Source organism: Bufo gargarizans, chromosome 3 (assembly GCF_014858855.1).
Source record: "Bufo gargarizans isolate SCDJY-AF-19 chromosome 3, ASM1485885v1, whole genome shotgun sequence".
Classification (NCBI taxonomy): domain Eukaryota; kingdom Metazoa; phylum Chordata; class Amphibia; order Anura; family Bufonidae; genus Bufo; species Bufo gargarizans.
The window spans coordinates 305,536,132-305,563,322 of NC_058082.1; the positions used below are offsets into that span (position 1 = coordinate 305,536,132).

General features: G+C 41.4%; 1 protein-coding gene across 1 annotated transcript in view; it reads left to right on the forward strand.

Annotated features, from left to right (window-relative positions):
- Positions 1-27,191, forward strand: part of LOC122932349 (F-actin-uncapping protein LRRC16A-like) — a 299,289-nt gene that overhangs the window by 89,903 nt on the left and 182,195 nt on the right. The window contains 2 exon segments of the mRNA XM_044286714.1: positions 18,422-18,472; positions 26,890-26,949. Coding sequence (XP_044142649.1) covers positions 18,422-18,472; positions 26,890-26,949 — 111 coding nt within the window.

Sequence of the window (27,191 nt, forward strand, 5' to 3'; positions counted from 1 at the left end):
AATATAAATGATGTTTCCTCATAACTAGAACAAGAGGCGAACTCCAAGGGAAATACTGGAAGAATTCTACAGATTTGTTTCTAAATAACGGAGCCAGTGCCCTGGAGTGGTATGATGCCACAGATACTTGGGCTACCTAGTTCTCCCTCTCATCAATATTTGAATTACTTTCAACAAATTACCTTTAGGCACATGCCCCATCTATCCTCACCCCTGTCTATAGTAATTAGTGAGAGGCATCAATAGGGCACCCAACCTTGGCCAGGATATTGGGTTATAGAGTTTGTGTAGCAGACTGAATCTTTTCCCCAGTTGGAGAAGAGCCTAGCTTAACGCTCGTCTCAAACACAAGAAGTCTTCTTTTCCCATTTCTATTACTGCTTTTTCACTTGTGCTGATTCGGCTATCAGCCATAACAAAAAGATCTTTGTTCCATTGCGCCGCTCATGGTTGCATCACATGGAGGTAAACATTTGTGTGCCCTGTATAACTGAGAGCCTTTATGCTTCTACCGAGGGATACAGTATAGGCTATGTTCTCCATCCTGTGCAATGTACAGGGTTCTCCTGCATGGTTCAAATATATGCACAGTGAAACAAAACCTCATTTAGGCAGGAACGTAGCGTCATTTCCATAAGTAAGCAAAAAAAACGTAAAATGATGATTCTCTATAGAGACCGCACATAAATATTTCTTTTAAGGGACGACCCGAGGCAAATGTTTTTGTATAGAGATACTGTAATGCATAAGGAAATAGCAGACTGTCCCTCCTACACAGGAATGTGAGGGTGATCAGCAAATAGCTGTAGAAATGTCATGACTTGGTGCACTGCCCGCTTCATTCACTACTGGTACAGAGCTGACTTATCAGAATTCCGTTAATACTATATTCTTGGCGTCCTGCCCTCACTTGAGTTATGCCCTGAAAACATTGTTTTCTTCCTTCCAGGAGATTCTAATGGAATAGTATGTTCACTGGAAAGTACAAAAATAAAAGCAAATGCCAAGTACGTTTTGCTTGAGTCCTCTGTATACGCGTGCGGGTGATGCAGCGGCTGCTGTTTGGGTGTGTCTCTTTTTAAATAAGCGGCTTGTTTCTTTTTCTGGTGTTTACACCAAGGTACCCAAAGACCGGAAAACTAAAAAGCAGACCATCAGTTTACTACCAGAATGCAGATACTGTCCTGATGGATGCACATCATACATACATTTTCGCAGCCTGCAAGCCTCATAAATCTCCTGGTTTCCAGACTGCAGAGCCAATTCCTGAGAGACGCTTGTGCTCCTTCAGCTCCGTGGAAGTAAAATCTTGTACTGCACAGTACTGTGAAAAAGCAGGCAGGTGTGGGAACAATCGCTTTTAAAAATTAGTGTTAAATATTAACTATTATCAATCAACAAAATGAAAAGTGAATGAATAAAAGAAAAATCTAACATTTGGGGTGGCCACCCTTTGCCTTCAAAACACCATCAGTTCTTCCAGGTACACTTGCACACAGCTTTTGTAGGAACTTGACAGGGAGGTTGTTCCAAACATCTTGGAGAAATAACCACCGATCTTCTGTGAGTGTAGGCTTGCTCAGATCCTTCTGTCTCTACATATAATCCCATGTTGGGAGGCCATACCGTCCAGGACTCTTCGTTCATCTTTACTCTGAGGATATTCATAATGACATTGGTTGTACGTTTGGAGTTGTTGTCCTGTCGCAGAATACATTTAAGCTATTAACACTTCTGTTTTGTAAAGCATTTCTACTTTGCAGCATTTTTTCACACCTGCCTAAAACTTTTTCGAAGTACTGTGTCTCTGAAGGATGCTGACTCTCAGTCCAAGCCTGTAGTATAATGCAGCACCCAGTGCTTGAAGATATGATGCATATTCCGTACAATAGTGAAAAGTTGGACTTAATATCTTTTTTAATATCTTTTAACAGCGATGCTTGGTGGTAGATTACCCTAGGACTGACCAATATCCTCCTCTGAAACTGTAAAAAAAAAAAAAAAAGATCCTGCAGCTTAATTTAGCCAGTAAGATGAATTCTTGCTCTAGAAAAGTACGGTAGATTTCTTTCCATTGAAAGGGGATTTGTTTTAGTCTGCAGACATTTTGCCAGTTTTCATGATACGTTCAGCTTAATGTCCCTTTAAGCTGTCATGCGGCTGACTGCCGATTATAAAGCACACTTCCTCTTCTTAGTTATCTCTGCTGCACCAGCAGTTGCTTGCTGTCCATTTTTAATACTGCAAAACATGATAAGCTATATTGCTAGAATGACAATTTCCAGATGTAAATTTTTTAGTTATTCCTGTATATTTTAGTGTTCTGTAATAATTAATATGGTTAGGCCTCATTAGTCACCTTGGCCATAACAATTCAGTCCACTTGATTTCATGGTTGTAAGGTGGACTGCTTAGGCCAAGTTCACACTTCAGTTATTTGGCCAGTAATTTTCCATCAGTTATTAAGAGCCAAAACCAGGTGCGGGTCAAAAACACAAAAGAGGTGCAAATCTTTAAAGAGGACCTTTCATCGGTCCAAACATTGTGAACTAAGTGTCATGATCTGTACAGCGGTGCCCAGGGATCTCACTGCACTTACTATCATCCCTGGGCACCGCTACGTTCTCCCGCTATGCCCTCCGGTATGTTCGGTCACTTGGTTATAGTAGGAGGAGACTGTCCTTGTTCTCCTGGGCGTCTCCTTCTCCCAGGCTGTAGCGCTGGCCAATCGCAGCACAGAGCTCACAGCCTGGAAGAAAAAAACTCCCAGGCTGTGAGCTCTGTGCTGTGATTGGCCAGTGCTACAGCCTAGGAGGAGGAGATGCCCACAGAACAAGGGCAGTCTCCTCCTACTATAACCAAGTGACCGAACATACCGGAGGGCATAGCGGGAGAACGTAGCGGCGCCCAGGGATGATAGTAAGTGCAGTGAGATCCCTGGGCACCGCTGTACAGATCATGACACTTAGTTCACAATGTTTGGACTGATGAAAGGTCCTCTTTAAATTACATCTAATCTCTGAGTATAGGCTTCAATACTGGTTATGGCTCACAATTAGAGATGAGCAAATTTCATATTTTGAAATTCGTTCACACTTTGTTTGGTGGTAAAAGCAGAATTGGAGAAAAGCAGAAAGAGGACTCCCCTGCATAACGGAAACGGGATGGATCAGTTTTGAAGCCCATAGACTTCTATTATGACAGAATGAATAACGGAATATCTCTAAAGGCATTCCGTTATGCATTCAGTCATAGAATTGCGTTATGGTCCGTGGTAACCGAATCCATTAATCAATTCACCTTTTACCACCATAAGCAGAAATTCGCTCATCTCTACTCACAATCACTGATGGAAATAACTAATCAAATAATTGATGCTTGAACTTGGCCTTACGGCTCATGCACACAACCGTATGTATTTTGCCGTCTGCAAAAAATACGGATGACATCTGTTCCGCAAAATACGGAATGCACACAGAACAGTTGGCCCTACATAGAACAGTACTACCCTTGTCCGTAATGCGGTCAATAATAGGACATGTTCTATTTTTTTGTGGAATGGAAACACGGACATACGGACCCATTGAAGTGAATGGTTCCGCATACGGTCCACAAAAAAAATGGAACGGACACGGAAAGAAAATATGTTCCTGGGCATGAGCCCTTACTCATCCAAAGTGGAGCACTACATTTATAGAGGCAGAACTTTGCCTGGGCAATATTTATACACCTAGCCTGGGCAATATTTATAACTTGGTGGTGCCCTAGGTATCTTGTTTGTGTGAGCACATAGGGGGTCATTTACAAACAGATATACGCTACTTTTTGGCGTATATCTGTCATAGATTGCAGCACAAAGGTTATTTGAACTGCAATCTGACTTTCCACACTCACGCCAGGTCTAAAAAAAGGGGGCATGGGTAGGCCGGCAGGCCCGTCTCGTCTTATCATTTTCTACATTTGTTTTAGGCTGAGAAAATTGTCTAAATCTATGCCAGCAAGGGAGCTAGCGTAGATTTAGACAACCTGTGGATATGCCGCAGTTATGTATAGGCCGGCGTCTCTACATAAATTTGGCGCATCCACCGCCAGCTAAAGGGGTATTAAAACCCTCATAAAACCGTGAATGGTAAAGCAGTGAATAGAGGGTCGCCACGCATGTACAGCTGCTCTCTGTTCACTTTAGGGACCCTGTACTATTAAAGATATTCCTACAATTTAATAGTTAATTTAGCCAACAACTTTGTTTATTATGTATGTTTGCTTTTGTGGCATTATTTTTGGTACGTCTGCACCAAACATCAGTCTAAAAAGTGGTACAATTTGGTGCATCTAAGGTTTCAACTTTTTTTTATTTTTTTTTATTACCATGTCCAAGAAGGGAGCCTAAGTAAGGGGGGCCTCAAAGTAAACTAGCCAATAGTTACTTTTAAGTTAGTATAGAGTATATCCCTGCACTGCATTTACCATCCAGCCTGAGCCACTGTGATAAATCTATGGCAGATCCATGCAGCCTTTCTAAAGAGCCCCTTACACGGGCCGAGAATGCTATAATCTGGCAGTTTAAACATACCGCCGATTACCTGATGAACGAGCTAAACACTCATTCATCAGGTAATCCAATCATTTGTGCGGATACAAAGATCTGTTTGCCCACAGTAGATTGTGCTGTGTAAACACAATCTGCTGTCGGCAAACAATGAGTCAGTATGGGGACAAGCGAGGGCATTAGCGATCGCTCCTCCCCATACTCTGGAGGAGATCACTGCTTGTAAATACAGCAGTCTCATCCACTAGTGAGCAGCAGATTGTCAGGGAAGAAACGCTACTTTCCTGACAATCTGCTGTTCTGTTGTCCCATATAAAGGGACATTAAGCTTACGATATCTTTAGGATTAGTGAATCTGGGACAATGGTTGGAAAAATCTAGATTGAGACAGGTCATAATTATCAAAGGTCATTCAAAATGAGATTGACACCAGTCAAGATCACTTGTGCATCCAACGATGGCTGAGGAGTCCAGATCTTAGGACAGTGGGAAAAAGAGGATCCGTTTGGAAGTTTCTGTTTTTCTGGGCTCGTCTACTTGCCCTTTCAATGTTGTCTACTTCATTGGATACGCATATACGTCTCTAAGTTAACTGCAGCTTGATGGATCATATGGCATGAAAGGGTACATTCCTTCGCCGGTGCTTCCCAATGGGTTTTGTTGCCCTTGTCCTTGTTTTATAGATTCATTTTTTTATGTGCAAAATTACATCTCGAAATTCATTTATTTATACACATTGGGGGACATTTACAAAGCTAAATGAGCCACAATTGTGGAGTACAAACCATGCCTTCCATTTTTTATGTGTTTTAATCACTTTTTACACCTTACTTGGATGGAGAGTGACTGGAGAGAAAAGTGTCTCATTTCTAGCAAGATGCACCAAAGTTATCATACCGCACAGAAGCCCTCCGTAGTGCTTCCGATCCATACCTCCGTTCCGCGCCGGACAGCATCTCCTGCATTGCAGACCTATTCAAGTGAATGGATCCGCATCTGTGTGCGGTGGGGCCCATGTATTGCGGACCCGCTGTCACTGTTTGCCGTCCGGGCAACGGCCGTGTGCATGAGCCCTATGTCTATGGAACCATTATATAGAAAGAACCAAACCCAAGTTGAACAGTTTTAAACATCACAGGCTATACAGCTTTAAATAAAAAAATATATATGTTTGCATGCTTAAAAATGTGAACATTAACATGGCTCTAAAAAAATTGAACATCTAATTTAAAAAAGTTTAAACATACTAAAGTGTTCTCCCAAGAAGCATTTACCTATAAATTCCCAGGCAGTGACAAATGGGTATGCAATTTAGTATTTGGCCTACAAAAATATATTGAATGGGCTTTTATTTAGAAAGTTCTCTCTAGGCACCAATTAGGGTTGTTGTTGCCAGGCTGGCTTTTCTAAGGGACAGGGGACTGGAACAAAAGCTTGGCTGCATGAATAAATGATGCCAGTTTACAATGTGGAGTTTGAAATGCAGCTTCACAAATCCGTAAGAAATGAGGATTTTGTGACCTGAAAACCTATCTGATTACGGCTTTACACCCCGAAATGGGTAATAATGTAATATAAAGGACTTCTTGTTTCCTTCAATAAATGAGTTTATCCCATTATAAATAAGAAACGGAGATGTTGTAAATTTAACATTCCAGTTATTGTAAAAGGCTGGGGCTGGTGTGACATTTTCTCCTAGTAAAATAAAAATGGTACATAAATTGCACAACTTGGTTCAAATACAGCTCCAATCCAAGTTGTCTGGCAACGGTAAAACTGCGTGGAAAGACAACAGGGCAGATTTTCTAATCTTGTTGTAGATGGTGTGACTTTAGACATGCTGTCCAGACCTGCACCAGATTTCTCAGAGTGGCTCAGGTGGACAAATTTGGTGTATGGCTTGACACTCAGCCTGCGCCCCCCCACCCCCCGTACCAACTATTGGTTGGCTTAGTTTGCGACACTATTTTATGCCAAATTAGTGATGCCATTGTGGCTCAAAATGCAGCATTTTTGGTTAGACCCCTTTGCCAGCCAAGACACAGCCCCTTGGTCCGCAAAGGCCCAAAAGACGTTTTGGTTTCAAATTGTTTAGCAGTTACTTGTCAAACTGTTGTACCAAACTAGTTTCTGTGCAAGTATACAGGTGAAACTCGAAAAATTAGAATAACGTGCAAAGTTCCTTTATTTCAGTAATGCAACTTAAAAGGTGAAACTAAAATATAAGAGAGACTCATTACATGCAAAGCGAGATATTTCAGGCCTTCATTTGTTATAATTTGGATGATTATGGCTTGCAGCTTATGAAACCCCAAAGTCACAATCTCAGGTACCCTCGGGGGCTATGGATTAATTAGCTGACTAGTGTGTGACCCTTTGAGCCTAGAATATTGAACCTTTTCACAATATTCTAATTTTAAGTTACATTAACCCCTTAAGGACTCAGCCCTATTTCACCTTAAAGACCCGGCCATTTTTTGCAAATCTGACCAGTGTCACTTTAAGTGGTGATAACGTTAAAACGCTTTGACTTATCCAGGCCATTCTGAGATTGTTTTTTTCGTCACATATTGTACTTCATGGCACTGGTAAAATGAAGTAAAAAAAATTTATTTTAATTTATAAAAAAAATACCAAATTTACCCAAAATTTTTTAAAAAATTTTAAATTTCCAAGTTTAAATTTCTCTACTTCTTTAATACATAGTAATACCTCCAAAAATAGTTCTTACTTTACATTCCCCATATGTCTACTTCATGTTTGGATCATTTTGGGAATGATATTTTATTTTTTGGGGATGTTACAAGGCTTAGAAGTTTAGAAGCAAATCTTGAAATTTTTCTGAAATTTTCAAAAAAAAAAACATTTTTAGGGACCAGTTCAGGTCTGAAGTCACTTTGCGAGGCTTACATAATATAAACCACCCAAAAATGACCCCATTCTATAAACTACACCCCTCAAGGTATTCAAAACTGATTTTACAAACTTTGTTAGCCCTTTAGGTCAGGCATCCTCAAACTGCGGCCCTCCAGCTGTTGTAAAACTACAACTTCCACAATGCCTTGCTGTAGGCTATTCGGGCATGCTGGTAGTTGTAGTTTTTCAACAGCTGGAGGGCCGCAGTTTGAGGATGCCTGCTTTAGGTGTTCCACAATAATTAATGGAAAATAGAGATACAATTTCAAAATTTCACTTTTTTGGCAGATTTTCCATTTATTTAATTTTAAATTTTTATGGCCCAGATTCTGTAGTTTACAGAAACGCCCCATATGTGGTCGTAAACCGCTGTATGGACACACAGCAGGGTGCAGAAGGAAAGGAATGCCATACGGTTTTTGGAAGGCAGATTTTGCTGGACTGTTTTTTTTGACACCATGTCCCATTTGAAGCCCCCCGTGATGCACTCCTAGAGTAGAAACTCCTAAAAAGTGGCCCCATTTTAGAAACTACGGGATAGGGTGGCAGTATTGTTGGTACTAGTTTAGGGTACATATGATTTTTGGTTGCTCTATATTACACTTTTTGTGAGGCAAGATAACAAGAAATAGCTGTTTTGGAACCGTTTTTATTTTTTGTTATTTACTACATTCATCTGACAGGTAAGATCATGTGATATTTTTATAGACCAGGTTGTCACGGATGCGGTGATACCTAATATGTATCCTTTTTTTTTTTTTTTAAAATTTAATGTAAGTTTTTACACAATGATTTTTTTAAGCAAAAAAAAATCATGGTTTAGTGTTTCCATAGTCTGAAAGCCATAATTTTTTCAGTTTTTGGGCGATTACCTTGGGTAGGGTATGATTTTTGGAGGATGAGATGACTGTTTGGCACTATTTTGGGGTGCATATGACTTTTTGATCACTTGCTATTACACTTTTTGTGATGTAAGGTGACAAAAAATGGTTGATTTCGCACAGTTTTTATTTTTTTACGGTGTTCATCTGAGGGGTTAGATCATGTGATATTTGTATAGAGCCGGTCGATGCGAACGCGGCAATATCAAATATGTATACTATTTATTTATTTATGTAAGTTTTACAAAATAACTGCTTTTTTAAAACAAAAAAATGATGTTTTAGTGTCTCCATATTCTGAGCCATAGTTTATTTATTTTTTGGGCGATTGTCTGAGGTAGGGGCTCATTTTTTGCGGGATGAGGTGACGGTTAGATTGGTACTATTTTGGTGGGCAAACGCCTTTTTGATCGCTTGCTGTTGTACTTTTTGTGATGTAAGGTGACAAAAAAATGGTTCATTTAGCAGTCTTTTTTTTTTTTTTATGGTGTTCATTTGAGGGGTTAGATCATGTGATATGTTTATAGAGCAGGTCGATACGAATGCGGCGATACCTAATATGTATACCTTTTTTTCCCTCTATTTTTTACCAATTTTTTTCTTACTTTTATTTGTGGAAAATGACATTTTTGTTTATTTTTACTTGAAACTTTTAATTTTTTGGGGGAAAAACTTTCTTTTTTTCAACTTTATTTTTTTCACTTTATTTTTTGTCCCACTTTGGGACTTGAACTTTTGGGCATCTAATCCTTTACAATGCATTACAATACTTCTGTATTGGAATGCATTGGCTGTATGAGTAATACTGTGTGTATTACTTATACAGCTTCCGGCCTGTGAGTCTGAATTGACCTGCGATTTGTGGCGATCGCCGACACACTTTGACTTTGTAGTCTTGTCGCCATTTGCGCCTAGACCCGCCGCTTCCGCTGCCACCAATGGGCTGATATCAGGGAGGAGGAGGGGAGGGGCTGTGGCCACTGCGCCACCAATGAATATAGTTTATGCTTGATACAAACACAGGCTGCGGTTGCCGGCCATATGCCATACCCTGCACCTAGCCTCTATGTCTGCACGCTGCGATCCGCTGCTATTAACCCGTCAGTATTATAAATCGGAATCATTGGTGGCGCAGTGCGACCCCTCCCCCCCGAAGTCTAATAATCATTGGTGGTGCAGTGCGCCCCCAACCCCCCATCTCCCAGGTATTATCATTGGTGGCAGTGCACAGGGCAGCAGGGACAATGTAAGATCCTATTCACCCTGATAGAGCTCTATCAGGGTGAATAGGACAAGGGATGAAAGATCCCAGGTTCTAGCCCCTAAGGGGGTAAATAGGTATTAAATAAAAAGTTAAAAAAAAAGTTAAAAAACACCAAAATATTAAGTTTAAATCACCCCGTGCCCAATTTTACATATAAAATATATTACAAATAAAAAAATTACATATTAAAATATTTAAATATATATATATATATATATATATATATATATATATATATAATTTGCCTTATTTTTTTTTTGTCACCTTGTCCCGACAAAAATTAGGTTAGGACTGTTCTATTATGGTCCAGACGTTCCATAAAATCTGGAATGCACACGGCTTTTTTGGCGTTTTATTTTTTCTACATGGTATTGAGTATCGCAATACTTTTTTATGGTATCGAAATAGTCAAAAGACAAGACATGTGTTATTTTTTTTTTATTTTTTTTATTAGACGGTAATTATATATATTTTAAATTTGGCTCTTAAATTTTTCAGGTTAGGAGCCAATGGCTCCTTGATATTTTCTTTTTGTCTGGAGCCCTGGGTTCACTACCCGAGGGTCACATGCAGCTGTTCTTTATAGTCTGAGAGTAGTGAAGTACTTGGCTGTTTCAGAAACTCACATAAACTACAGTGGAGAAAGTCTCCATTTTACGAGTTCAAAAGATAGAGTAGGTGACTCCTTTTCTCCTGTTAGGTGCCATATCGATAGGTGTCTGATGGTAATTACTCCTTTAACTTTTATTGCAGCCTTACAGAGTGGTCTTTATGACCGTGTGACCATTGGACACAAAAGTCATACATCCCTAGCCTAGAACAATGGACTGGTGAGACTAGCCCAGATTTCTGCATCATTAAATGTGTATAGGATTGTTTGGATCATAAGCAGCAGAAATTGCACTCTGCTTTTAAAGACGTTTCATCTTGGAATAGGTCATAAATATGAGATTGGTGGGGGTCTGATTTCCGACCCCTCTACCCACTCGGTGCTCATTTGAAGAGGTTGAGCAGTTAGCGGGTTCCTGGGCCACATGATGTTATGTTCATCACTTGCATGGCTTGTATGCCTATCAGTCCCATTCAAATGAATGGGGCTGAGTTGCGATAACAAGCACAGTTGCTATCCAGTGAGAAGGTTGTGGCACTCGTCATGGATTCCCTTAAAATAGCTGATCAGTGTGGATGTTGGGAGTGGGTTCCTCATCGATCTCGTACTAACAACCTATAACCATCTATATGAAAATTCCGGAAAACCTCTTTAAGCCTGCAGTTATGCGGTGTTAACTAAAAAAGTGTGGAAAATGTAGATTTCTTTAAAAAAAAATCAAAAACCATGCATGAAAGGGCAAAGGGTGAACAATTGTTTTTGTTTGAGATTTCGATGGCTTAGAAAAACGGTTTCAGCTGCACACTTGAAGGTTACCATAATTACTGTTAATTTCATCTGAGAATGATCATGTATGTACACCCACTGCAACAGTCATTGTCAAAAGACATACAAATTGATGACAATCCCAGAAGCTGCAACTTGACTGGTCAGGCCTTTGAGATGTCTAAATGACTAATTAACAAGCCAGGACAACTTTATAAATGCAGTAAAGAAGCCAGAAAAACTTTCAGCTTTAGAACAGATTTCTCCAGCCATTAGTACAGACATTGTGGTCCACTTTTACTGATGTGAGTACATTAAATCTCGACATGAATTTGGCCAAAATTTGGAACATCTAGTTTCCATTATGCCCAGCTTGCAAAGGCAGGGGTGGACTGGGAACTTAAAGGGAACCTGTCACCGGGATTTTGTGTATAGGGCGGAGGACATGGGTAGCTAGATGGCAGCTAGCACATCCGCAATACCCAGTCCCCATAGCTTTGTGTGCTTTTATTGTGTAAAAAAACCGATTTGATACATATGCAAATTAACCTGAGATGAGTCCTGTCCCTGACTCATCTCACGTACAGGACTCATCTCAGGTTAATTTGCATATGTATCAAATCGGTTTTTTTTTCAACAATAAAAGCACACAGAGCTATGGGAACAGGGTATTGCGGATGGGCTAGTGGCCATCTAGCAACCAATGTCCTCAGCTCTATACCCAAAATCCCGGTGACAGGTTCCCTTTAAAGTGGCCCTGGGAAAAAAGTAAAAGTGGCTCCATGTTGTAGGGAAGTCAAATTGACCGAAGGTAGGGCCAAGACAAGTAGGCAGGGACAACGCAAGTAGGTGCGGCCAGCAATACAATAGTGCAGCACAAAATACTGCCCCAACAGAAACAAATACCATAGTGCGTCCGGAGGATGGTGATACAGTTAAATTCAGGTGGGGGGCATCTGATTATCCTAGCGTTAATTAATGTTGAGAGGACCAGATTGTTATGTACCCAGCCAGCAGCTGAGAGGATGGCTCAGGCAGTGAACATTCCACATTTTGAAGGTCCAGGTCCGTCAGCTGCTTTAAGAGAAACAAAACAATTTTCCTTGATATTTTCAGATTTTAGAAAAGTGTTGTACTGACTGAATAAACATATCTATTGATTTGTTGGAGACAGGTTTGTGAAGCGGTAGAATTATGATGTGGTTCTAGGGCTGACATGTCAAGGGAAACGAGCAGGGGAGACAAAGTGAAGGTAATGAAGTCGGCAAGCTGAGCTTTATTAGAAGAGACGTGTTACTGATAGCCATAGTAGTGTTTCACCAGCCTACTGATATTCGTGCTTCATTCTCCGCAGTGGTTTATGAGTTTTGGCTGAAGAGATGATTTTGTAGGGCAGCTGATTGATAACAGAAAGCACAATGGGGAATGAGGACGAATGTATCTGAGCTGCTCTACTTCACAGACCAAGCTGACTTGTTATCTGTAATTTTGAAGGGAGAACTTGGCGAATAAAAGCATTGGCCCTTTAAGTTTTAGAAAACACAATCCCATAAATGCAGTCATCTGTGGTAATCATGGTAACATAGAAACCCCTTTGGTAGGGACCTGTAAAACTGAACATACAGTACAGACCAAAAGTTTGGACACACCTTCTCATTCAAAAAGTTTTCTTTATTTTCATGACTATGAAAATTGTAGATTCACATTGAAGGTATCAAAACTATGAATTAACACATGTGGAATTATATACATAACAAAAATAGAATATGTCATATTCTAGGTTCTTCAAAGTAGCCACTTTTTGCTTTGATTACTGCTTTGCACACTCTTGGCATTCTCTTGATGAGCTTCAAGAGGTAGTCACCTGGTTTTCACTTCACAGGTGTGCCCTGTCAGGCCTCAGAAATCGCAGGTTAACAGCAGCTCAGATTAGAGACCAGGTCAATGCCACACAGAGTTCTAGCAGCAGACTCTACAACAACTGTTAAGAGGAGACTGTGTGAATCAGGCCTTCATGGTAGAATATCTGCTAGGAAACCACTGCTAAGGACAGGCAACAAGCAGAAGAGACTTGTTTGGGCTAAAGAACACAAGGAATGGACATTAGGCCAGTGGAAATCTGTGCTTTGGTCTGATGAGTCCAAATTTGAGATCTTTGGTTCCAACCACCGTGTCTTTGTGCGACGCAGAAAAGGTGAACGGATGGACTCTACATGCCTGGTTCCCACTGTGAAGCATGGAGGAGGAGGTGTGATGGTGTGGGGGTGCTTTGCTGGTGACACTGTTGGGGATTTATTCAAAATTGAAGGCATACTGAACCAGCATGGCTACCACAGCATCTTGCAGCGGCGTTTAGTTGGACCATCATTTATTTTTCAACAGGACAATGACCCCAAACACGCCTCTAGGCTGTGTAAGGGCTATTTGACCATGAAGGAGAGTGATGGGGTGCTGCGCCAGATGACCTGGCCTCCACAGTCACCGGACCTGAACCCAATCGAGATGGTTTGGGGTGAGCTGGACCACAGAGTGAAGGCAAAAGAGTGAAGCTCATCAAGAGAATGCCAAGAGTGTGCAAAGCAGTAATCAAAGCAAAAGGTGGCTACTTTAAAGAACCTAGAATATGACATATTTTCAGTTGTTTCACACTTTTTTGTTATGTATATAATTCCACATGTGTTAATTCATAGTTTTGATGCCTTCAGTGTGAATCTACAATTTTCATAGTCATGAAAATAATGAAAATAAAGAAAACTCTTTGAATGAGAAGGTGTGTCCAAACTTTTGGTCTGTACTGTATATAAGGAAAGTCTCAACTGTCTGCAGTTCCACCACTTCTCCATTAATGGCCGCTTCCAGTCCCTGCAGGACCAAGAAATGACTGGGTCCTGTGACTGCTGTGGCCAGTCACAGGCTTTAGAAGGATGAGATCTGCACCCCCTTTAGTGGTGGGTGCTCATAAAAGGCAATTGTCGATCTACGTTAGTAAGAAAATCAGAGGTACGCCAAAATTATTTGTAGAATTCCTAAAAAGAATTTTGGTGTGCCATAGATTTTCTTACTAATGTGAATCACGTAGAGTTTAAGACACAGGGGCCTGCGACTGGGCGTAGCGGGGACTTGAACCGACCAGGAATGGAGTAGCGAACAGGTTTTCTTTTGTTTGTTTTTTCTGTACTATAATCTGCTCAGGGGCTTTAGGATAGGAGCAAAGGGGTGGTCAGCTCCTCATAATATAACAATTATAGATAATCTTGCATTTTACATTTACAACTTTGAATTTTGCCATTCCACAGTTTTTTCTGATAGAACTGTATGAATAAATTGACAGCTGGGAGAAGCCTACATCAGTCTATGCGCTAGTTCTTTGGCAGAGGAAGGGTGGTCAAGTATCAGTGGTCCTCTCCCATGTGTACTGCCAGTTAGTCCATCTGGAGCCACATCTGGTCCGTGGACATCTCATTTTGCTGTCTAGGGGTCTCGGCTAGCATCACTGTCTGTACCCCGTTCAGCTAGTCAGCCCAAGCTCCCTTTTTGTTTCCCCTGATGAGCTTTATACTCATATTTCAGCGAAACATGCGTGTAGGGAATAGGTAGGAGAGTGCTTACTAGGGCGCAATAATTCTAGGGCTAGGTTCCTGCTTGTGTCTGGTCACGGGGGTCCGTGATCAGGTCACCTAGGCGAGTGTAGGTCCCCAGGGCATCTTTAGGGCCAGCTAGCTTAGCTTTCCTAACCCTGTGATCAGCAACTGTTTGCAGCCTTGTTGTATGGACATCATCCAATATCGGTGAGGCAACCGTTGCACCGAGAAGCATTTCATCGGAGCGGTAGGACCATCTGGTTATTTATTTCTGGTGCTGCCGAGCACCTTCGCTATTAAGCGTGTCTTGGCTATCCGGTACCACAATCATCTGTGGGGTGACCTACCATGCTTCTTTATTGTTGTAATTGTATATTACCTTATTTTGGGGCCATTTTTCTTAACCATTGTATAATAAAAGTTAAGTTTTAATTTGACCACTTCTAATTGCTGTACGACTCAGGTGGTCTAGTCTGATTTGTTATCTACATTGCTACATACATCTCCGATAGATGCAACCTAATCCTTTTAGATTCATTTGCTTCAGATTAAAAGTTATAAACTAAGACTGAGTAAACACCAGATATTGAGTAATACACTTTAAAATGTCCATATGGCCTTCAGAAAAAGCCGCCCAGAGTTGCCAGGAGATGAAGTGGCACAATCATCTTGTGATACAGCAGCTATATCTGCACCAATGGGTATTGATAGCATCTCCTAGCGAGGACCTGTTAAGGTCTGTTATGGTTACAAATGAAATTACATTTTTGCGGTACTCTAGGAGACACCGATGCAGAAAGTCTGCAGCCAGCGTCCACTGCTAAATTAAATTGCCTTTTCAGTACCAGTGAGCTTTTTCAAATTGAGTGAACCTACAGATTTTTCATCTTGTTGACTGCATCCTTCTTTCTCTCTGGAGCATGAAATATAGTTTCACGTATGAGAAGGATGTTAACCATCATGACAAACCTGATACGTGTCATGGTGAATTTTCCACATTGCTGATTGGCCTTTCTGTTCTAATACCAGAAAATTTTGATTCCTTCAAGGGACGGATTGCATTTGTGTCTGAAGGTCTGCCTATTGTTTGCAGAACGTATAGCGATGGATGTGATGCATGGAATGTGAACTAGTTTTGGATTTTTGGCTTTGCTGTGTGGCAGGATCTTTCAGTACTAGCCGCTCCAGCAAATGAATTTTATGTTACGCTTTGCGCTACTGCAGTCTGTAAATGATATACTGCTTTCATTTATTTGTATTTTTTTATTCTGGTGCATTTGAGTAAATCGTGAGCACCGAGTGGTAACTAATCTTCATGTTTTGCTTGCCTGTGTGTAAAACCTTTCCCTTAGCCAGTCTGGTATATGGAATGCAGGGAGATGTGAGTTTTTATATAATTGGAGGCACTGAGATGTAGGCTGTGTCACGACAGTGTTGCAGATCAGAAAGAAAGAAACTGCTGATTATAAGGAAGACTTGGACCTTTGTAAAGGGTTTACAGTACCCTAGATTCAGATCACTATTGGTGCAAGCCGCTGGTGCCCCACTTACCCTGCTCAGTGAACCAGACCTGCCTCCCGCTGCCTTCTTCCTGGCGAGTCTAGCTGTCTGCTTCCTGCTTGCCAGCAAAGCCACCCCTCCACTTCCTGTAGGGCAAGTGTGCACCCCCTTCAGCTCTTAAAGGGTCAGTGCCTGCAGCCTAATTTTCACCAGCCAATGGCTGCCAAACCTGGATTACCTCTGGGAAGGTGCCTGAGCAATAGGTTGTCTAGCTTGCTAGTTTCCTGCAAAGGTGTGCTGTATTCTGTTGTCTACCCATGTACAGAGACTCTGCCCATTTACTGGATTCTGACCCTCTGTGACCTTACCAGACCCCCATACTTTACTGCCGTTCTGACTTCAGACATTATATTAGAACATACTCTACTTGTGTTGACCTCAGCCTTTTCCTGACTACAATTTTGCTTAACTCTTTTGTACTCTGCATTGGGGTCTCTGACCCCCATAGGTCAGCTGTCAACCACCCAATAGACTACTCTACGAGGTAGTGGCTTGGTGGTTCCCCTGCAGCGAAGTCCAGATTCCTGTACTGGGGTTAAAGGGTCAATACTGCCAGGATAATGCCCTTAGGTTTATCCCAAAGTCAAGTGTGTTGGTTGACACAATGGTTCAACACCCACTGCCATAACAATTGCTTTTTAGTTTTTTATTCTAGTATAGGAACAGAAAAAAAACTCTGGATCAATTGTTCCAACATAGCTAGGAGAGCAATGGCACTCGATGGATCCAATGGATCATAATGGGATCCATCCAGTTTCCGTTACGGTTTTTGGGATTCTGCCAGATACAGTATTTTGTCCAGTTTTTTTGCTAGAATCTGTGATGGCTCCCAATGAACCTCTGCTGCAGGCTGTGAACCTAGCTAGCTCTGTATATCTGTATTTAAAAATGCTAATCATATTTCATTATACAAGTGTCTGTATAAAACCCATAGTCTTCCCTGGAGATGTTAGTGGGGCATGAACTCCATATTTTCATCCCACTTTTACCCCCACTTATATATCAGTACTTTAGTATGGTTTTTAAATATGTGTATCTACACTAGCACTACAGGTTGCTAATATATATATATATATATATGTGTGTGTGTGTGTGTATACATATTATATTATATTTGTATTACATGTCTGTTTCTAAAGGAGATGTCCAGTTTAAAAAGCCTATTTTCATATTCCCTATTTGGAAATTCTGTGTTGGGCCTTATGCACACAGCTGTATTTTTCATCTGTGTACTATCTGCATTTTTGAGGATGTCATACAGCCCAGATCAATTCTATGGGGCCATGCATACATCTGTATTTTTTGCGGATTCATGTGGCCGTTCCGCAAATTATAGAACATTCCTTATTCTAGTCCGCGGACGAGAAAAGTAATTTCAATTGATGGGAGTGAGAAAAATGCACACGGAAGATATCCATATTTTGCAAATCCATAGTTGCAGACCGAAATACAGACACAGTTGTGTGCATGAGGCCTTAAAGGAGCATTCCGGTTGGGAGAGTTATCCCCTATCCATAGAATAGGTATAAACTTGATTGGTAGGGGTCCTACAATCAGGGGGCCCTGTACCCTGTGGAGCCCCCCTGAATGGTGGTCACTTCACTTATTCCTATGGAAGCACCAGCGATAGCGGAGTACAGCGCCCCTACACTTCCATAGAAATGAATGGAATGGCGGCGCACATTTCCATCCAACCATTCTGTTTGGGTACAGAGCCTCCGTTCTCGTAATCAGTAGGGGTGCCCCAGCGGTAGGACTCCCTGTGGAATAACCCCTTTAATAGCAAGGTGGTGGTTCTTGCTTGTAATTTTTTGGGCCAGAGCAGAGACCAGATACTAATTTCAATGGATGCTTTGTAATACTTATTCTCCTGTGGTAGAGCTCCAGGAAAATTGAACACTTTTTGCCATGTTACCCCACAGATAAAAGCTGATTGCTAGAGATCTACAAGTAGGGATTTCCCAGTACCCTTCTGAGCTATGGAGTCAGGGAGGTGGTTCTATCAGTGATTGACAGCCTTCCTCTGTGACGGTGTATACAAAGATAGCTGTCAATCACTGATAGGACCGCCTCCTGAACTTCAAAGCCCAGAGCAGGAATTTCAATGAATGAAATAAAAAAATTGCTGAATCTTTTCCCATAAAACTATATATCAGCCTGCTCAGCTCCTTCTGCTCTATATTTTGCATTTCCATTGGTGACAGGTCCACTTTAATTTGTCGTTGTTCATTTAAACCTAATTTGTTAACTGGATTCAATGTAATTTCAATTTTTTATTTTTTTTTGTATTTCTAGGTGCTAACATCATGTCGAGCATTTATATTAACTGCCCGAGTCCCAACCAAGGTAGGTTCATCTTTCTACTTCTGTTTTAAGTGTTTCTGATCTTGGACTGACTACTGGAGTTAGGTAATAGCATAGTAGCTATGATAGCGTTTGAGTTTCATAAAGTTTTGCAAAGTCCGGATAGGTCATCAATATCAGATAAGTGGGGGTCTGACACCCAGAAACCCTCACTGATCAGCTGTTTTCAGCAGCAGCCAGCGCCTAAAAAATCGGGTGATTGGTGGGGTGCCAGCTGCCGTGCTCCCATCGATGGGTTGTTAATGACCTTTCCTCGGGATAGGTCATCGATGTCTACCGGCTGGAAATCCCTTTAAACTTGCTCACTAGCCTCCATCAGTGTGTTCACTGGTTGTTTATCTTCATGCTCCCAACTTGAGATGTGTAACGTCCCCTGCTCTGCTTTCTCACTCCATTTGCTTTACATTAGTACAGTGTAGAAAGTGACAAAACTTAATGCCAGGGAAGCAGTAGTCTGAAGTCACAGTCACCTCGACTGCCATGACACTTGCCTGGATCACATTAGTAATGAATATATAGCTATATAGCTCTTCATTCCTAATATCAAATGCAACGTGAGGAAATACTGAAGCAATACTGATGATACACAGTATCATCTGGAATTCGTGTGCAATCCAGAGCCAAAATACTGACAAATTACAATACGCTTGGTCATTCCAGTGGAATTTTTTTTCCCCTTCATGATTGGAATCTGACGATACACTTCACATAACGGCTGATGTTTCCTACTGATTTCAGAAATCGAATCCAGATTGTCTCCCAACATCCGCTGTTTGAGGAGTAGATGCGCATGGATGCAGCAGCCTGGAGCTCTCCATTTAGATGCCAATTTCTTATTTTTTACATAGTTATTGCCTTAATTTTAAGCACAGCGAGCAACTGTATTCAGTCTGCTACAGCACACACAGCGTATAGTGTGCAAGAGCTACTGGACATCAGAATGAAAGGTCCTGTTCCACCACCACCCCCTAATATCCCGGATGAGATTCTAAGGACATCGGTGCCCGACTGGATGATTATACCATCGAAGCGACGGCACAGGAGGAGACTGGAAAGGAAGCAGAAGCGGGGCAAGAGGGGTGGCATCAATACTCGATTAAAGAACCCCCCAAACAAGCAAGCACTACCCAGCCTGTTCGTCGCAAATACCCAGTCTATAGTGAACAAGATCGATGAGCTGAGACCGAGGATCTCATCTGATAGGATGAACACTTGTGCCTCATTTTTCACCGAAACCTGGCTAAATACTAACATCCCGGACGAGGCTATTGAACTTGCGGATCAGACTGCCTACCGAATGGATCGAACCGCTGAGTCCGGTAAGAATAAGGGAGGTGGAGTGTGTATTTATGTCCATAAGGCTTGGTGTACCTCCACAGTCATTGCTGAACAATATTGCTCTGCTGATTTAGAACCTATGACACTTAAATGCAGACCGTTCTACTTACCGAGGGAATTCACAGTCGTGTATCTCACCGTAGTTTATATTCCTCCACAAGCTAATGTTAAGCTGGCACTGTCCAAATTGCATGATATTACGAACAGTCTGCAAAATATCCATCCAGATGGAGTGTTCATCTTAGCGGGTGATTTTAACCAAGCCAATCTCAAAACTGTGCTCCCCAAATTCTACCAGTTTGTTAAATTCCAAACTAGGGGGAGAAATAGTGTCTATTGCAACATAGCAAATGCTTATACAGCATCACCTGCCCCCCATCTTGGCAGGTTGGATCACATTTCTTTGTTTTTAGCTCCAGCATTCAAACCTCTTATCGCCAGGATTAAGCCTACTTTGCATACAATCAGAGTTTGGCCTGAAGGAGCCACAACGAGACTACAGGATTGTTTTGAGGACACAGATTGGGATTTGTTTAAACAGGCAGCTACAAAGGAAAATCACACAGACTTAAACATACATGCCTCCTCTGTCCTAGCCTATATTACATTTTGCATAGACTATGTCACTGATACCAAAATCATTCGGACCTTCCCAAATAGGAAACCATGGATAAACAGAAATGTCCAAAACCTTTTGAAGGCACGGGACACATTGCTTTCTGAAAGGGAGACCCAGAGGAGTACAAAACAGCCAGGTCCAATCTGAAGAGGGGCATTAAGAAGGCGAAGCACTGCTACAAAACAAAAATACAACATCATTTTACAAGCTCTGATTCCCAACGCATGTGGCAGGGTATCAAGTCCATTACGAATTATAAGAGCAACACCTGTTCTATCAACGCTGGAAATTCTTTCTCTCCTGATGACCTAAATAACTTTTTTGCACGATTTGACAAAGGCAATGAGCTGCCTATCATCAAATTTGCCCAGCAAGAGGCTCCATCATATTCCCTGATGCTGAGAGCACATGAGGTAGAATGGGCCTTCAGCCACATTAATCCCCACAAAGCAACTGGCTCTGATGAAGTTCCTGGAAAAGTCCTAAAAAAACTGTGCTAAACAGCTGAAAACAGTATTTACCAGTATATTTAATAGCTCACTAGAGCAGGCCATTGTCCCCACTTGCCTGAAGTCCTCCACAATTGTCCCAATTCCAAAACAGGCCGGGGTGAAGACCTTAAGTGATTATCGCCTGGTGGCTCTCACTCCTATTGCTATGAAGTGTTTTGAACAACTTGTCCTCAGGCACATGAAGAGCAAGATCTGCACCTCCATGGACCAATACCAGTTTGCTTACAGAGCACATAGGTCGGCTGAGGATGCTGTCTCGCTTACCCTTCACACTGCGCTGTCACACCTGGAGCAGAGAGACAGCTATGTGCGGATGCTGTTCATTGATTACAGCTCGGCTTTTAACACCATCCCTCCCAACAAGTTGGCAACGAAACGGAACATTTTGGGTCTCAGCTCACACCTGTGCAACTGGATACTGGATTTTCTTACAAAAAGACCACAAATCGTACGCATGGGCAAGCACTTTTCTGCATCCTTAACACTAAACACTGGGGTACCGCAAGGCTGTGTGTTGAGCCCTCTCCTTTACTCCCTCTTCACAAATGACTGTAAACCTATTCACAATACCATTATAAAATTTGCAGATGACACGACCGTGATAGTCCTAATCTCCAACAACGATGAAACAGCCTATAGGAAAGAGGTTGAGAACCTAGAGAGATGGAGTAAGAACAACAACCTTATACTCAATACCAAGAAAACAAAGTAGCCAATTCTGGATTTTAGGAAGAAGAAACAAAATGGACACCATCCCATTAGCATTAATGGTGAAAACGTGGAGATAGTTCAAAGTTTCAGATTCTTGGGAGTTCATATTAGTCAGGACCTATCATGGATAAAAAACACAACAGAAATTACCAAAAAAGGCCTTCAGAGGCTTTATTTCTGAGGAGTCTGAAGAAAGCACAACTCCCAAAACAGCTGCTTGTCAATTTTTATAGGTGCACCATGCAATATGTGATAACAGATTCTATTACAGTGTGGTACTCCGGCTGCTCTTCTGAGGACAAGAAGACCCTCAAGCGCATCATCAGAATGGCTGGCAGAATTACTGGTACTCGGTTACCATCACTGGATGACATCTTCACTGCTCGCTGCAGCAACAGGGCAAAAATTGTCTGCGGGGATCCAACTCACCCCGGCCACAGCCTTTTCACTCCCCTACCCTCCGGTAGGCGTCTTAGAGCCCTACATGCCCGCATCACTAGGCTGAAGAACAGCTTTTACCCCAAAGCAATCATTCTCCTAAATGCTTAGACTATTGCCCCTTCCTAGGATAGAAACTACCACAGACTGAAAGTGACTGCTGCATTCATGACCCCATGAGGACCTCTTGTCTGCAGTGGTGTCTGAATCAGTGTATATATACTCACAAGCACTTCCTACTTTGCTCTTGCTATATATATATGCTTTGAACTGTGAAAAGTAATGCCTTCTAGTGCAATGTTTAGTTTTTTTCTAGTGTAATGCTTTAGTTTAAATGTCAGTTCTTGTTCCTCTGTCCATGGCATCTAGGATTGCTCCAAACAACATTTCATTGTATTGTACATTGTATTACATTGTATTGTACAGTGACAATAAAGGCATCTTATCTTATCTAGATAAGGCAAGATGCATTTCAACATGCTCAATCCTTTGTAGATAGGCAGCGCCTGTCAACCTATGAATTCTCAGTGATGAGATGTGATGACTAATGGAATTGGCGCCCTTATGATTTGTGATTTTACGGTTGATTACTTCTCGCTGTCACACTGATAGTCATATGATTTACTGGTCGTTGTGTTGCATAAGCTATTGATGACTGCGAAAGTAGCACTTTATAGAACTTTACATAATAAGACTTTTCTTCGGTTTTCTTATAATATCCTATTTGAAATCATTATTCTGGGAATGTTGTACAAGTCTTGTGGTTAATAGGCTTCACCGAAGCAGAATATCCTGCGGATAGGTCATCAATATCTGATTGCTGGGGGTCCGACATCTGGCACCCCTGCCGATCAGCTGTTTACAGAGGCCACGGTGCTCCGGTGAGCACTGCGGCTCCCTCACAGCGAACCATGTGCATCGTCATACATTTGTATAGTGACTGAGATTCACACAGGACATCCGATCGATGAACGTGACGTCACTGGCCTAGGGACAGGCCACTGAGCTCACTGAATTGTCAACCTCTTCAAAAAGCTGATTGGTGGAAGTTCTGGGGTTCAGACTCCCCCCCCACCCCATATTCAGATACTGATGACCTATCCTGAGGAAAAGTCAGCAATATTCTACTCCTGTAAATTCCCTTAAGTGCATGTGGAAACTTATACTAGTTACTACTACTAAACTAGTTACAGAATTATTCAGATCCGGGTGCTGGTAGAATATTTTTCGTGGCACAACCCCTTTAATAGATTACCCTAGGATCCATCCATTGTTTGTGGGTAAAGATCTTGTCACAGGAAATCCTTGTGATATGATCAAAGGGGGATCCTTTCTTTGCTTTCCTCTTGTGTCCTGCAATCTGATCATGGCATACAAGGATTAAACCACTTAAGGACACATGACGTACCAGTACGTCATGTATAGTTCCGATCACCGCCTCCCGGCGGGCGGGGATCGGAGCCCGGTGCCTGCTCAAATCGTTGAGCAGGCACCTTGGCTAAATGCGCGGGGGGAGGGGGGGGGGGTCATTTCAGACCCGCAGTTTGCGGCTTTTACCTGTGCTTGCGGCGGTGATCGGGCGTGCCATTGGGTCCCCATGCGGCTGTAGGGGGGAACCGATGGCATGGAATGCATCGCGCTGCCTTCTGGTGACTAGCCTAAAAGATCCATCCCCATGGATCTCACAGGCCGGAAGCTGTATGAGTAATACTCACTGTATTACTCATACAGCCAATGCATTCCAATACAGAAGTATTGGAATGCATTGTAAAGGGATTAGACCCCCCAAAAGTTGAAGTCCCAAAGTGGGGCAAAAAATAAAGTAAAAAGAAAGTTGAAACAATTACGCTGGGTTCACACCTGAGCGTTTTACAGCGCGTTCCTACGCGCTGTAAAACGCACAACAGGCAAGAACCAATGATTCCCTATGGGAAGGGTTCACACCCGGGCGTTTTACAGCGCGTACGATCGCGCTGTAAAACGCCCGACGCTCAAACAAGTACAGGAGCTTTTTTTGGCGCGTTTGACGCGCGTTTGGGCCATAGACTCTTTGGACAACACTGCTGTCAATCACCCAAACGCGCGTCAAACGCGCGTTCACTATTAAAAAAAACGCGCATAAAACGCGTGACAAAAACGCGCATAGAAACGCGCGTTTGAGAAACGCCTAGGTGTGAACCCAGCGTTAAAGTTTTCCCCCCCAAAAAATGTAGTTTCAAGTAAAAATAAACAAAAACGTCATTTTCCCAAATAAAGTTTAAAAAATAGGGGCGGTGGGGAAAGTGTGCATATTGGGTATCGCCGCGTCTGCTCTATAAACATATCACATGACCTAACCCCTCAGATGAACACCGTAAAAAATAAAAACTGTGCTAAATAAACCATTTTTTTTGTCACCTTACATCACAAAAAATACAACAGCAAGCGATCAAAAAGGCGTTTGCCCACCAAAATAGTACCAATCTAACCGTCACCTTATCCCACAAAAAATTAGCCCCTACCTGAGACAATCGCCCATAAAATAAAATAAACTATTGCTCAGAATATGGAAACACTAAAGCATAATTTTTTTGTTTTAAAAAAGCTGTTACTGTGTAAAACTTGCAATAAAAAATAAAGTATACATATTTGGTATCGCTGCGTTCGTATTGACCGGCTCTATAAAAATATCACATGACCTAACCCCTCAGATGAACACCGTAAAAAATAAAAACTGTTCTAAATTAATTACTTTTTGACATCTTACATCACAAAAAGTGTAATAGCAAGCGATCAAAAAGTCAAACGCACCCCAAAATAGTGCCAATCAAACCATCATCTCATCCCGCAAAAATCATACCCTACCCAGGATAATCGCCCAAAAACTGAAAACATTATGGATCTCAGACTATGGAAACACTAAAACATGATTTTTTGTTGGGGTTTAAAAAAACTAATCATTGTGTAAAACTTACATAATTTTTTTTTAAAAGTATACATATTAGATATCGCCGCGTCCGTGACAACCTGGTCTATAAAAATACCACATGATCTAACCTGTCAGATGAATGTTGTAAATAACAAAAAATAAAAACTGTGTCAAAACAGCTATTTCTTGTTACCTTGCCTCACAAAAAGTGTAATCTAGAGCAACCAAAAATCATATGTACGAAAGTATGAACAAAACTTCCACCCTATCCCGTAGTTTCTAAAATGGGGTCACTTTTTTGGAGTTTCTACTCCAGGGGTGCATCAGGGGGGCTTCAAATGGGACATGGTGTAAAAAAAAAAAACAGTCCAGCAAAATCTGCCTTCCAAAAACCGTATGGCATTCCTTTCCTTCTGCGCCCTACCGTGTGCCTGTACAGCAGTTTACGACCACATATGAGGTCTTTCTGTAAACTACAGAAACCGGGCACTAAATATTGAGTTTGGTTTGGCTGTTAACCCTTGCTTTGTTACTGGAAAAAATGGATTAAAATGGAAAATTTGCCCACAAATTGAAATTCTAAAAATTTCATCTCCATTTGCCAATAACTCTTGTGGAACACCTAAAGGGTTAATGACGTTTGTAAAATCAGTTTTGAATACCTTGAGGGGTGTAGTTTCTTAGATGGGGTCACTTTTATGGAGTTTCTACTCTAGGGGTGCATCAGGGGGGCTTCAAAAGGGACATGGTGTAAAAAAAAACACTCCAGCAAAACCTGCTTTCCAAAAACCGTATGGCATTCCTTTCCTTCTGCGCCCTGCCGTGTTCCCGTACAGCAGTTTACAACCACATATGGGGTGTTTCTGTAAAGTACAGAATCGGGGCCATAAATGCTAAGTTTTGTTTGGCTGTTAACCCTTGCTTTGTAACTGGAAAAAAATATTAAAATGGAAAAGCTTGCAAAAAAGTTAAATTTTTAAATGATATCTCTTTTTTCCATTAATTCTTGTGGAACACCTAAAGGGTTTACGATGTTTGTAAAATCAGTTTTTAATACCTTCAGTTTCTAAAATGGCGTCATTTTTGGGTGGTTTCTATTATGTAAGCCTCGCAAAGTGACTTCAGACCTGAACTGGTCCCTAAAAAATTGGTTTTTGAACATTTCTGAAAAATTTCAAGATTTGCTTCTAAACTTCTAAGCCTTGTAACATCCCCCAAAAATAAAATATCATTCTCAAAATGATCCAGACATGAAGTAGACATAGTTATTACTTTACATTCCCAATATTTTTGGAGGTATTACTATGTATTATAGAAGTGGAGAAATTGAAACTTGTAACTTTTTGGTAAAAATATTATTTTTTTACTTTATTTTACGAGTGTCATGAAGTACAATATTTGACGAAAAAACATTCTCAGAATGGCCTGGATAAGTCAAAGTGTTTTTAAGTTATCACCACTTAAAGTGCCACTTGTCAGATTTGCAAAAAATGGCCTGGTCCTTAAAGTGAAATAAGGCTGTGTCCTTAATGGGTTAAATTACTCTTCCATTAGAGTAGGACCACTGCTGTGTTTTCAGCCATGGTCCTGTTCCTGATTGCGCAGGCAAAGTGGCAGTGCCCACATGATCACAGCACCGTAATAGCATGACACAGGCAGTTGTCCGCAGAGAACCTGTGTTATCGTATCATGGTGCTCTGATCACAAGCTCATATATGGTAAGTATTTTTTAAGCTCCCCCTAGTGGTGTCCGCAAGCAGTCTAGATTTGTATCAAGAAAATAATTTGTGCTTTCTGTCCTCTTTCATAATTTGAAGGCCCAGTTTTGTGCTATTTTAAAAAAATGTATTTATTTCTTTATTTTCACTTTCAGCTCGAACTTACATTCAGTTATTTGGAAATTCAAGGCATTGTTTGCAGCAAACCAGGTCATGTAAGTATGTTCTCTTATTTGGAAGTCGTAAGCACAACATAATTGTCCCTGAAACTTCTTCCCTGTGAAGGGGTCTTCTAAAGTGGTGGGATATTGAAAATCTTCAGTCACCGGTAGTTTCTATTGGAGTTGATAAAATCCTTTGCATTTTACATTTGGAGAATAAAAATGAACTGGAGTGATTGATGTTATCTATGAAGCACCACCCACGTTAGTGAATCCAGCATCCACATCCTACATGC